This window comes from Oxyura jamaicensis, chromosome 20, assembly GCF_011077185.1.
Source record: "Oxyura jamaicensis isolate SHBP4307 breed ruddy duck chromosome 20, BPBGC_Ojam_1.0, whole genome shotgun sequence".
Classification (NCBI taxonomy): Eukaryota; Metazoa; Chordata; class Aves; order Anseriformes; family Anatidae; genus Oxyura; species Oxyura jamaicensis.
The window spans coordinates 8144549-8157322 of NC_048912.1; the positions used below are offsets into that span (position 1 = coordinate 8144549).

The 12774-nt window shown below is 46.7% G+C and overlaps 1 protein-coding gene across 8 annotated transcripts in view; it reads right to left on the minus strand.

Moving 5' to 3' along the window:
• NFATC2 (nuclear factor of activated T cells 2) overlaps positions 1 to 12774 on the minus strand; it is a 105129-nt gene that overhangs the window by 75876 nt on the left and 16479 nt on the right. For 2 of the 8 annotated variants that reach the window (XM_035344028.1, XM_035344031.1), the window contains exons 1-3: positions 12278 to 12713; positions 2895 to 3921; positions 1339 to 1507 (exon numbers count right to left, since the gene is read on the minus strand). In XM_035344028.1, coding sequence (XP_035199919.1) covers positions 1339 to 1507; positions 2895 to 3921; positions 12278 to 12410 — 1329 coding nt within the window. In that variant the 5' untranslated portion in view covers positions 12411 to 12713. Of the gene's footprint in view, positions 1 to 1338; positions 1508 to 2894; positions 3922 to 8105; positions 8821 to 12277; positions 12714 to 12774 lie in introns of those variants that run through there. The other 6 variants (XM_035344030.1, XM_035344036.1, XM_035344035.1 and 3 more) reach the window with 6 other exon arrangements.

Consider the following 12774-nt stretch of genomic DNA (forward strand, 5'->3'; position numbering starts at 1 on the left):
TGCCATAGAAAGTCATGAATGTGATGGAAGCATCTGTAGGATGCACCCTGACTTTGCTTATTGAAAGCTGTAGCTGGTCCGGACAGTTGCTATACATCATTACCAGCAATATCACACTAACACCTTGCAACCCTGGCCAAAAGCTTGGCTTTCCTTCCAGAATGGCACTGTCTGAAATTAGGAGGAAATTAATAAAAAACCTGATGTGGCCCCAAATGGCTACCATCGGACTACTCAGCCATTTTTGTACCTTGGACTTTGCATGGTGAAGGAAAAACCCCTTCACCCTCTTCAGCAGAATCATGAATCAGCTCAGAGGGCCAAATTTTGTCACTTCCAGCCTGTCAGCTTGGATTCTGTTCACTGATTTCAGTAGCATGAGTTGCCTTCTCACAAGCATAGCTAGGACCAGAACCGAATTACTAGCAATTTAAGGTGATACCTCAGAGATATAAATTTTGTTTCTATACTGACATCAGTCCAATTCAGGAGGGAGTTCCTGCTTAAACTCATTCACCCTTTCTCTACAGAGTCACAAAGTGAGTAAACACATCCTCTCTGCAGTCACGGCTTTATAGAGGTCAAGCTTCTTGAACTCATCCCCACTGCTACATAATTTTGTTGCACTTCTATCTCCTTATCACACAACAGCTACAGCTAGTGCAATTTCCTATTGGTGTCACACATCCAGGACAAAAAGAAGGCAGCGTTAGCAGAGATGACGAGAACTGTATGTAAGGTGGGACACGGCATCAACAAGTGACATAAAAACAGGAGAGGATTGAAATGGATGTGTCAAGTGCTTGGATCCCACACAGGTGAAGTTCTCTGGCCTACATTTAAATGGGGAAACCCTACAGCCAGAGGGCAGCTTTGCCTTCCTTTAAACTTCACGGGAACTTGTATGAGTCTCGTACAGTTTGGTTGTATGGACTGGAGAGAAGCTGAAGTTCAATACAGCCAGGAATACCAATAGCACCTCCGTGCTGCAGGGACAGAAGAGTCTGTTCTCAAGATAAAATGGGCTCAGCTGGAATACAGGGCATCTGGACACCTTATGACAAAGCTGGGTCACAGGACTTTTAACATCTCGCCCAGAAAAGGTAGCAAATATTTTTGCTCAGTTTCTGAGCTTTCACCAGCCAATCCAAACTAACTTTCCAAACTTCTAGAAATTCACCACCATGCAACTTCAGACATTTTACGCACACCTACTACAAACACATGCAGTACCACAAGCTCTGCTGTTTCAGGGGAAAAGCCCCTAGCCTAGCAAGACTTTAAAAAATAAGGCCAGCCCAACTTTTTTCTCCATGCAGGTAATCTCCAGACCCTTACCTGAACGACGGGATGGCCTCCGGTCGGTGCCTTGACTGCCCCTCGGCTCCCCTCCGTCTCATAGTGTGCGCGGTGGTGAGGCTTGGGCTGGACTTCGATCCGCAGCTCGTAGGAGCCGGACTGGCTGGAGAGAGGCCACTCGAGGGGTGGGAGCGACTGGACGGGCAAACTGGGCAGAGAGAGACCAGACAAGCTGAAGCCTTTCAGCACTTTATTTCCCAAAGCCCTGAGCTGTTTGTCTTCCAAGAACCCCATTGGGCTGCTCCTGCTGACACATTTGGGAGTTTGTTATTAATTTCAGTGACCACATGCTGTCCTGCTCATGTTTGATTGCAAACCTAGATGAAATTCAGGACAAACACAGTAATTTCTGTGTGCCCATCTCCTGGCAGAAGCACGGCACTTCCATGTTCTTAAATAGAGATATCTGTAGCAGTTGCATTATTTCAAAGATCCCCCTCTTTTATCTAACTTTGCTGCATGTCTTGAGTTTTGAACATAGGTAGTATGCACTGTGAAACATTATCTCCATTTGCCATTACTTATGAGTTGTGTAACTTAGTAACACTGAATGATTTTCACAATTAATAAGATGCAGAAGAATAAAGTGCAAAATAGTCTTTCCTGATAATAGTTCTCCTGTTATCAAAATACACAAGAGCTTACCATGTGAGATTAATACAATCAAACATACAATGTGAGCTTGCACTAGATTTTAACCAACTCCAACTTTGTGAGTATAAACTGCTGCCAGGACTGATCTAACAAGTCACAGTAAGTTACAATCTATGTGACTTCTTCTTCCTCTGGCAATTTGGGTTTCCCAGATCCGGAGCAGCACGGGGTAACCCCAGCGTGGAGACAACTGTGCTGACACGAGGGATGGCAGGGCTGACAGGATCCCAGATGCAACTCTAAATGGAGTCACAAATTTGGAAATTACCATTCTGGCCGACACACAACAAACGGGGTCCAAACTGGTGTGCTGCTGGGTGCTGCCAGCGCCAGATAATGGAGTTAATGAGGGTCATGCAAGTGACTGAGACTTTGGTTAGATGGCAATTAACAAATTAACAACCAACACTAAGTCACTTGGAGTGGAACGAATGTTCGGTTCGACTTGGAGCAGCGTGTTCCATTCTGACTTGGGAAATATTTAAAGTATTTTTACCCGTGATGGAACTTTGTAAGCAAGACATTCGCTGAATTTTAAAAAGCAACCAAACCATTCTCTTTAAAAGCAGCTGGATGGAATGAGAACATTTAACATTTATCAAAGGCTGTTTGGAATCTGCTCTTTATATAAACAGTTTGGCAAACTGATACGAATTTGTTGCATGACGTTGTACCAATGAACCACTTTGGTGATGTTTCTTCCAAACCCAGATCCTTCATCTCTTGGAGGGATTGGGCTCACATGAACCAGGGCTGTCCCTGAGCACTTAGCTTTGCTCTGCAGCAGGATCTGGCCCATGGGAGCACTCCCTAGGGATCATCATACACAGGACAGGGCATCATACCATGAGAAAACACACAACCAAAGAAGCATTACATACCTGCAGATAGGAATTGCTGGCATCAGTTGTTTTGTCCAGGATGGAGGAACCAACAAAATCGATTCTGGGGCTGAGTTTCTCCTGTCCTCCTGCTCGCAAGGCCCGTGGAAGTCAACAGTCTGAAAGACGTGACACGGAATGCTGTTTTTGTGGGAAGGCATGGACGAAGGGTCAGGGCTGGTTTTCCAAATTTTCGTGGGAACACCACAGGAAGGATCCGTAGGGAGGCTGTTCATAGCATCCATGGAAATAGAAGCGGTGGGCAACTGCGTGTAAGTGACTGAAGAGCTGTCTTCCCTCAGTGGGATGCGAGGAGAGGATTGTGGAGAGGGGGTCCTTGACTGTCGTGGAGAAGTGGAAGGCAGCTGAGTATTGTAGAGCTCAGTGCAAGAGTACCTCCGTTTTGCACCTGGTGACGAAGACCTTGAGTTGGGACGGGGTGATGGTGAGTGTTGTCCCAAGCAGGTTTCCTCCGTGATGCTTGTTCGTGGTGACATTATTGGAGAGGTTCTAGGAGAATAATGAGTATGGATGTTTTGAAACTGCGGACAAAGGTCATCACTAGGACCATTATTTGGTGAAACACATGGTGATGTGCAAGGAGATAAATTTGTCTCTGAAATGAAACTTGCAGAGGAGCCGCTACTAGCTGGGCTCAGACACAGTGGTTCTCTGTAGCCCTCAAAGCCAGGGACAGGCAGGGTAACCCTTGGGCTAGCAGTAGCTGAGTTTGACTGATGTTCTACCAATAGAACATCTGTGTCTCTGCTGCGGTAGGGACCCCCTGAATGAATCAGTTCAGGATATGGAGTAATTTCAATCCTAGGGCTCGGAGCAGAGGCCCCTGCAGTGTTGGCAGGGTTTGTAGGTGTTGTCCCTATGCTATCTGGCTGTCCATATCTGCCCATGGGATCTGCAGAAAGGCTAGAAAAAGGCAGGGGGCATGGCTTGAGGCCACAGTCCAAGACATCATGAGCGTATGCAACTCCAGAGGGTGGGCTGTTGGTTTTATGTGGAGTCGGTTCTTCTGGAAAAAGAAGGGTCTCTTTAAGGCTATAAATATTATTACAGAAGCTGAGCAATCATGGATTAAAATATGCATATTTATAAACTGATTGTGATCCGATATTAGGTAAATATTTGTTTAATTATTTTTAATTGCAATTAATGCTTGTGAAAAGTACTGGATTAAGAGCCAGGGAAGCTCAAGTGCTCAGAGCGGATGCAGCATGGGCAGAAGCACTGCAAACTCCTCCACGCTGCCCTGTCGGGCTCCCACTACCTGAGCTAGAGGGGTCACCTGGAAGGGTAGGCAGCACATCAGCCTCTGCCCATTTAGACGCGGGCCTTCCTATTCGTTTTGCCAACTATGCCCATTAGCATCAAATTAAATGTTGTGATGCCCATCAATTTTTGAAACCACATCATGAAACCGCTTTCAAATAGATCTACATAAAACCAAAAGGTTGAGGAACAGCTTTTGGTGAAAAGAGAAAAGTGTTTCTTACACAGTAAAGCCCAGCCAAAAAAGGTTTCATGAAACCAATGCTGAGTTCAAGCTCAGCATTAAAAAGTCAATTCTGTGTGAAGATTTGTTTGGCTCCATACAACGTCAACAAGTTTTGGTAACAGGTTTCACGTAAAAAAGCACCGGATGATCAGAAAACACATTCACAAAGATTTGTTAAAAAGGAATGAGAGAAAGAATCCAACCCCATGTTTACAGGCAATCACCTTCTAGTTTCAGCTCAGAGGAGGATTATAAAGTACAGAAAACCAGGTAAGTGTTTAGTGGAATCCTCACTCCTGGTACAAAAATTCTCAATTCTTAGAGATTCTCCATTTTGCAAACTGCCCCCAGACTGCAGAGCATAGGGATGCTTCTAGGCAAGAGCAGAATTCCCACCGGCATCACTGAGCCCAGCTCGGATCTCATCCCAGCACCCCACTGGCTGCTTAATGCCAGGGGCATCTGAGAGCAAGTTGTGCCAGGTATTCCCCGGGACAGACTCCTTGATGAACATCAGCTCCAGTAGTTTCCCTAGCCTAGGAGCTGAGTAATATTTATCATTACACAGGAACATGCAGGATATCACCAGGAGTTTTGTTTTTAAAGACTTTAATGTATCCAGCAGGTAACACTTGAAACAGCACAGTTTGAGATTATTTTGCTTTATCTGTTCAGCCTTGGGCACAGATCAGTATGTGTCATAGGCAAAGAGTTCTTTGGTTCCAACATTTTCTTTAAGTCCTACACGAGCCAGCATTTTCTCTGAGCAAAGGACCTAAAGCCAGGTAGGAGCCAACTGTACTTTCTGCAAAAGCAGCAAAAGGCCATAGTGAAATTTCTACAGAGATTATCATTTAATTTCAGGGGGGTTTTGGTATCTTTCAGTCTTAAATCCTTCTTAATGTGAAAGCAAAATCCTCCATAGATTGGGTCTGTAGTGGAAAGTTCAAAGCCATCTTTACTTTTTGATTATGAACCTGTTTTTCTCCTCCGAAGTGGCAGCATTTCCCCAGTCATTAGCTCCATTAGGGATTTTTTCTTAAAATTAACTCAGCTATAAGACTGTGTAAATGAAGACAGAGTCTCAGTGTGGACTACTACTACTACTTTCTGTGCTGAAAGCTTTGCAAAACCTGGAGAAAAATCCACTTAAAGAAAAATCTAGCAGGAAATGCTGAACTTTAGTGTTTATTGGACAACACCAGCCTGCCAACCAAACAAACCAACACACAGAATTTCTACGTGACAGGATCAGAGACAACTGGAAGAGTCCAGCTTGCAGAGTCCTTAAGGTTTCCTCTGGCTTTTAATCCCAGCACGTAGTTGCTTGGGGAATAGGGAAAACAGCAATGAGTAACTGAATTTTGAGCTGAACATTTTTTAGCACCGTTATCTCAGATATCAGAGCTTTGGCATTCACAGGAATTCACGTGCCATTCACATCACTCAAATTCTGTCACATCATGCCTAGATATTGGGGCTATGATTCACTGTGAATTAAACTCATCCCTCCTTAGGGCTCAACAGAGCAACACGCCTCCTCGCAGTCTCACAAAACATCCCTCCCACTGCTTTCAGGAGAATCATTCAGATTTAAATTGATGCAAGCGAGCAAAATCAGCACCAAACTGAGCTAAGATTGACATCAAGACTCGAGACGGGATTCACACAGGGATCAGTAATCGCATAAAAGCTCTCCAGACTCAGCAGCTTCACATCAAGGAACAGGCGCCCGTTTCAGTTCTCCATTCAACATACTACTGTAATAGCTGCCCCCACCGCACGTTAAACCCTACTATCTATGCCATTAGCTGCCAGGTAAATATACAAGAGGGAAATAACAACAGCTCCTCACAACGTATGTTATGCAGCGAAGCCAGCGTGTTCAGATTTGTGTCGAGGGGATGGGGGACGGCAACAACATATTTATGTGTGCATGTGTAATTTTTAAGCTTTTGTGAATAACAAACACATACACCCCACCTTTTGCTCATTAAAAAAAATCAGGCTTTAAATTATTTATATTTTTTTCTTTCTTTTTCCCTGAAATACTGTGTTATTAAGCAGTTTCAATAATAGCAGTTTAATCCTGACTATCCACCCTTCAAGAGGATCCATGCTCCAGATATTAATGACAGTATTTCAGCACAACAGCAAGCTGCAACACGACCGTGCCTTCATGCAGCATTCTTCCCAGAGCACTCCAAAGCGCTTCACAGGCCACGCAAGCCGGGATTGCTCACCCCTCGCTAGCCGGGAGCAAGCCAGGCAGGCACCCTTTGCCAAGCAGACAACACCCACAGCCTTCCTCAGAGCAAAAATATTTAGCTTCCCCCCTGCTATACACACGCTGATTATCGATAAAGCGGGTGGCAGCACTGGAACGTGGGCAGTGCTGCAGACGAGTATGGCTCGGCCTGTGGCTCGCGTCAGGTCAGGAGCCCCTGGGCTGAGGGTGGGGGCGGCTCCGTGCAGCCTGGAGACGCTGCCGGGCCCTGACGCATCGGCCTGGCTTCTGCAGGACCTGGGGCTTGAGGGTTTTTTTGGGAGATCTCCCGGGCCTGCGTAGCTTCAGAGCTACAATGAAATCACTGTCCCAGGCGCTGTTGCCCACGCCTGTGGCGTCACAGTCTGTTGCCGCAGAAACGCCTGTGATGCTACAAGGCAACACTCTGACTTCACCCAGGGAGGGAGAAGGGACGCTTGGGTGAAGCAGCGAGTGCTGCGTCCCCGAAGTAAACGGCTCTTCCACTGACAGCAGCAGCAGTTTTGGCTCATGCTTCAGCAGGAGCAGAACTGGCTGCTCAGCTTGCTGCTGATGTGCCCAGGATCCACTCAGGGAAGGGGAGGACGCAAGCCAACATCCCACTTCTCCATGCAAGTGCCACGGGAGTTTGTTTTCTCAAACAATGTCAGGAGACGGGAGGAAGGGGTCATGGAAAGGTTGTTCCCCTCCTGCTTTCCCTCTGCATTCACAAGCACCAGCCTGAACATGGAGCAGCCCCGAGCACGGCCCCAGGGATGGCAGCATAACCCATGGGTGCTTCTCCTCAGCGTGGGGAGGAAAAGCTGCCCCCATGAGCTTGGTTGGAGTGGCAGAAGCAGAGAACAGCCCGTCTGCAGGGCTCCCTGAGGAGGCGAGGGGCCATTGCATCCTGCTACAATGGGACCTTTATGATCAACAGACCTAGCACATGTGTTCTGCAAGAACTGAAGTAGTAGCTTTGCAACCTGTGTGTGGAAGTCCTGGCAACACAGCTTTGCTCCCGGTGTTGTGCCACCTTTAAGGATTGATCTGTTCCTGCATCCTAGCACACAGACAGAGCTCTGCTTGTGAATGATTGCCCTCTCCACTGCTTTTCTGATCGCAGCTGGACAGAAATCTCTGGCAGCGACCCAGAGCAGCACAGCACAGCTCCCCTGACACCCCTCTTTCTGCCCATGTCACTACAGGGCTTCCCCACCTCCGTTCACTTGGGCACTGCTCAGTCTCTCAGCCTTAGCTTTCACTGCTGACTCATCCTCTGATTCACTAACAAAATATCCTTCTTGCTTGAAAGGGAGTTAAAAGAAAGAAAGCTTCACATCCAAACAGCAGTGGTGCCTCCCCACATCCTCAGTCAGCGTCAGTGCAAACTGTCAGCAGACTGACTTCACTACTCCTCTCTGGTACCCAAGCCTCATGGCTAGCGAAGGCCTACCTCCAGGCCCTGGGGGAGGGATCGCATCCAAGCTGACAGCTCTTTATTTCCTGCTTTGTTCCTCAGTCTTTATTCAGTTAAAAGTTCACAAGATGATCTTTTCTCGTCTCACAATAGGAAATGGAAGCAGAGCTCTGTATGCTACCACTTTATAAATAAACAGCACACCAGCCCCTACAGACACGCAAATGCTGCAGGCAGCTCAACTAACCATCTGGTGGCTGGGCCACCTCCCCAGGTGCTCACATTGGAAGCAATTACCACGAAGAGCTAAAATACAGGTGAAAATGATCAAAAGATTTAAGTTTCAAAGGATTTAGCTTTTCACACACCTCTGAAAGAGGAAAACCTGTACAGAGGCCTGCTGGGCCCAGGAGATTTCCGAAGTCTGGCCCACTGCACGCCACTGCGTGCACACATGGGTTTGCAGCGGCCCACCCTACGCTGTTTGTTAAACAAGGCAGCAACTTCAAAGCCACTCAGTCAGCCAAATGTGACCTTGCCAATTAGCATGAAATTAGGGAATAACAGATCACCAGAGCAACTGCGTTCCACAATGGGTTCATACAAATCATCATCTAAGAAAAGCTAAAGATAGCCGTGTGCGGGACAAGGGAGCCAAGGGAATGCAGGGGAGAAGCTCAGTTTTGACCTCACACCCATTTGCTGTGATTTAAATGGAGTTACTTATTTGCATAAGTAAGACAGTCCTAAATTTTTCTAATTACTTATTTCAAGGCCAGTCTTGTCAGGAGCTTTTTTGCGTTTTTCAAAAGCTGAGTATTCTGATATTTACTCTCACTGCCTGGAAGCTCAAAGTGAAAGTTGGTTTCCTGAGTGAAATCTGGTATTCTCTGTTACATGTGCATATTTGTTTCCTTACTGTACAGCTGCTGCTGAACACTGTGTCCTATGTTACCGAGGCAGTTACCAGCACTGAGCTGCAAGCATTTTACTCCTTTTAATGGCTTTGTATTGGGGAGAAACATAAGAAATGAGGCAATCAAATCATACGGCATTTGACAACTACAAGAGGTAGCAATGTCCCTACAAGCCTATCTACATAAAAACAAGCATTTGGAAGAACATTAATATTTACAGCTGCTCCCTGCTTCCCCTCTCTATATTATATATACATAGCCACTTGCTTGTTGAAGATTTTTATTGCAAGATGCAATGTAAAGGCTGCCAAGCTACAGCAAAGGCTTGAGTCTATGAGCAAATCCTCCTTCCAACTGCCACTCTCACCTGTTGTCTTAGGATGGGATTTGTCTGGAATCTTAAAAAAAATTGGGTTTTGTTTGAATTTTAAGTTTCAGAACCCCACTCAGAGGATCGCTTCTCAGAAGGGTTAACCTCAAGTATCAAAAAATAAAAAATAAAAATAAAAAAAATGCTAGTGTTATCTATTGGTGGCTCAATCATCCCATGGTGAACACAAGAAAAATACAAGATCTGACCTGCAAAAGCAGAGCAGAGGTCTGGTTTTCAGGTTTTTTGTCTCTCATAGTGGAGAGACTTTATGGAATTAGTATGGAATAACATACAAAACATTTGTTAGAACACATTCATCAGGGAATCCTATTTGCAAGAGCTAGTTCAAATTCTCATTTAGGATCTGCCATTCCTCTTGCAGAGGAGTTGTAACCTTGCCGGGACGTTCAGCAGGTGCAACTACTTTCTGTCAATCTCTGAGAAACAAAGATATTCAGCAACTTTCAAATTTGAAATTAGATAAAACTTGGGATACCACTAGCAATGCCTCCGCATGTCTCTTTGAAGGTCATGAATCTAACACATAGTTTAAAAGGACAGTAAGCATCTTCCACGCCCAAGCAAAACCATGACTGCAACCTAGCAGCCAGGACACCCGCTTTGCACAATTCCCAAAGCCATTCACCTGGGCGCTTCTTGGAGCTCAGCCTGCTAAAGGCAGACGTCTGGTTTGAAAATACCATGGAGAAGATAGCTAATTAAAGTCTGGCAAGTAAGGGTGAAAGTAAAAGGCACATGGAAAATGGCACTGTGTACAACACTCCTGCTTATGGAAATGGTTGGCTTAAAGAGGAATATCTAATATTAATAATATTGACCGTAGGATTTTTATTTACCCTTTTTTCCTCTGTTGCTTTTATAGCAGTCCATGTTCCTGTTGTCTCAGGCACACATAAGCACTGCGGAATGCCAACTGCTTTCAGTAAGAATATTTCTGGCATTTCCATGGCAACAAGTTGTGATATAGATCCTACTTTTAAAACACAAGCTTAGGTGGATACTGTCAAATCACAACCTTTTAAAAAACTGTTTATCAGGAATAAACTTGTGTCCCAATCCATTTCTAGAGCCTTGGATTTCCATTTGTTTCATTAACTATTTTTTTAATTACTTTTAGCATGTTTGCAGAGATTTGTTATTACAGGACTTGTCGTGAGCAGTGGGTGGAGCTGCCCAGACTGAGGAAACCAGAGCCTCTTTCAAACGGGCTTTGAACGTAGGAACCAGACTCAAATATGGGGATCCTCGCTCAGACACTCCTATGGTTTTGGTTCCATTTTGAATCCTCCCTGAAAGGGCCTTGTTTTCCTAACTGCAGTTCAGATGAGGCCAGAATCTCACATGAACAACAAGCATCTTTTACCACCAGCATGTGGATAAAGCCCTTCCTCAACATTTGAACATTTTCTGTTCTTGTGTAAACATGCTTTAATCTTTTGTACATTAAAGGTCACGGATGTATACTGGATTGCTTACAGACTCAAGCTGGTGCCTTTTCAAAGAAAGAGAGAATGTTCTCCAGATTACAATGCCAGTATATTCGGCTGTGATTTTTTTTTATGCTAATGATTTCCATCTTTGGAACAAACAAAATTACTACTAATTATGGTTTCCAGTCATCCAAATGTGGAGAAAGCAAGCTCAAGAAGGAAGTTACTTCTACTACAAGCGTATACTGCTCTGCATTTATGCGGTTGAGAAGATTAAACTTTCTACCCCCCACCTACGCACTGTTATATTCTGTGGAACTTCCCACCTAAGGCCTCACAGCAATACTCTCTATTGCAAAGACATGAAAAAAATAGTATCTGAAACTTTCACTGACCTCTTCCTATCATGGATCTATTTTAGCATGGTTTGATCTACATTAATCCTTAAAAGAAAATTCAGCTTTGGACACTGGATGACATTAGCCACCCTAACTCAGCTGCCATGCTGGTGCATGGTTGTATATGTAAACATGGTGCATGTTTGAACACTTAAAGACTAAAATTCAGTAATTGCTATCCATTTTGCTAACAATGCCACAATTCAGGCCTATTGGGTCTCCTCCACCTGCACCATCCCCTAGGAACACAGCATCTCTTTCTTCAAACGCCCTAACAAAACACCACCTCTACTGTGCAGAATCAAAACGAGCATGTCTTAGAAACGACATCCTAGAACTTCTTTCCTCTGGGTCCTGTCTCTTTCATCTGGTTTACACAGATATGTATTTTATGGAGCTGGAAGTTTCACTTTTTAGTATTATTAGCGGACAGAATTGTCATTTAGAAAGTCAGGGAGCACTTGTCACAATACTTTTAGTACCACAGACTTGCATAAAGTCAGGAAAGTAGGAGAACAACCTGTCACTTTAAAAAAAAACTTTTTTTTTTTTTTTTTTTTCAGTTTAACTAAAGTTTATGACATCTGAACCCAAACTGGCAACCAGCTCGGCAGGGCTCCCTGCCACCCCAGCATGCTGGGCAGCCCCACGCCAGCTCACTAACTCTCCTCCTGGGCAGGGAGCTCCCAGCGCACCCTCTGCCGCCGTGAAGATGGCCACAAGGAAACCAACCGAGCCGGACGCTTCTCCTTCCCCAAGCCCTGCGATCCGCGAGGGCAGGACTTTGTCACTACCAGGCGAGTCCCAGCATCGCTCCGACCACCACCGAGGCACCGCCGCCTGCTGCAGCCCGGACGGGCGCGGCCAGAGCGGCCCCGCATCCATCACCGGGAGGCAGCGGGGCACCGCACCCAGCCGCCACCCCGGCCAGGGGCTCGGCGGGGCAGGCAGGGGCCGGCAGCAGCCCCGGCCCCTTCCTTTTCCCCCCGGCCCGGTGCCCGGGGGCCGCTGGGTCCGGCAGCGGCGGCCCCCGTCGGGGCGAGGCGGCGGCGCCCGGCTCCTCACCAACCTTCGATCGGCTTCAGGTAGTCGTAGTCGAAGAGGATGGAGAAGTCAAACTCCTCCTGGGGGCTGCCATCCCGGGCCGGCCCGGGGCCCCCTTCCTGCGGCTCGGGCTGCGGAGCCCGGGCAGCGGCGCTCATCGCGGCCAGAGCCCGGCGGGCAGCGGCGGGGAGCCCCGGAGGTGGCCTTCAACAGCGAGCTGAGAATTACAGGGGATGAGAGGGGAGAAAAATAAAAGAGAGAGAAAGAAATAAAAGAGGGGAGGGGAGGAGAAAAAAAAAAAAAAAAAAAAAAAGGAAGTAAAGGGAAAAACCAAACTCTCGCAGGGGTCGCGCAGAGGCCGGCGCGGCTGCCCCCGACGGCGGGGTGCGGGTGAGGAAACCCTGCGGCGGCCCACGAGGGGATGGCGAGATGAGCAGCGGCTGCTTCCTGCTCCCGAGCAGCCACCTGCCGCCCGGGGCCGCCCCCACGGAGGAGGAGCCCGGCCCGGCTGCACCGCACCGG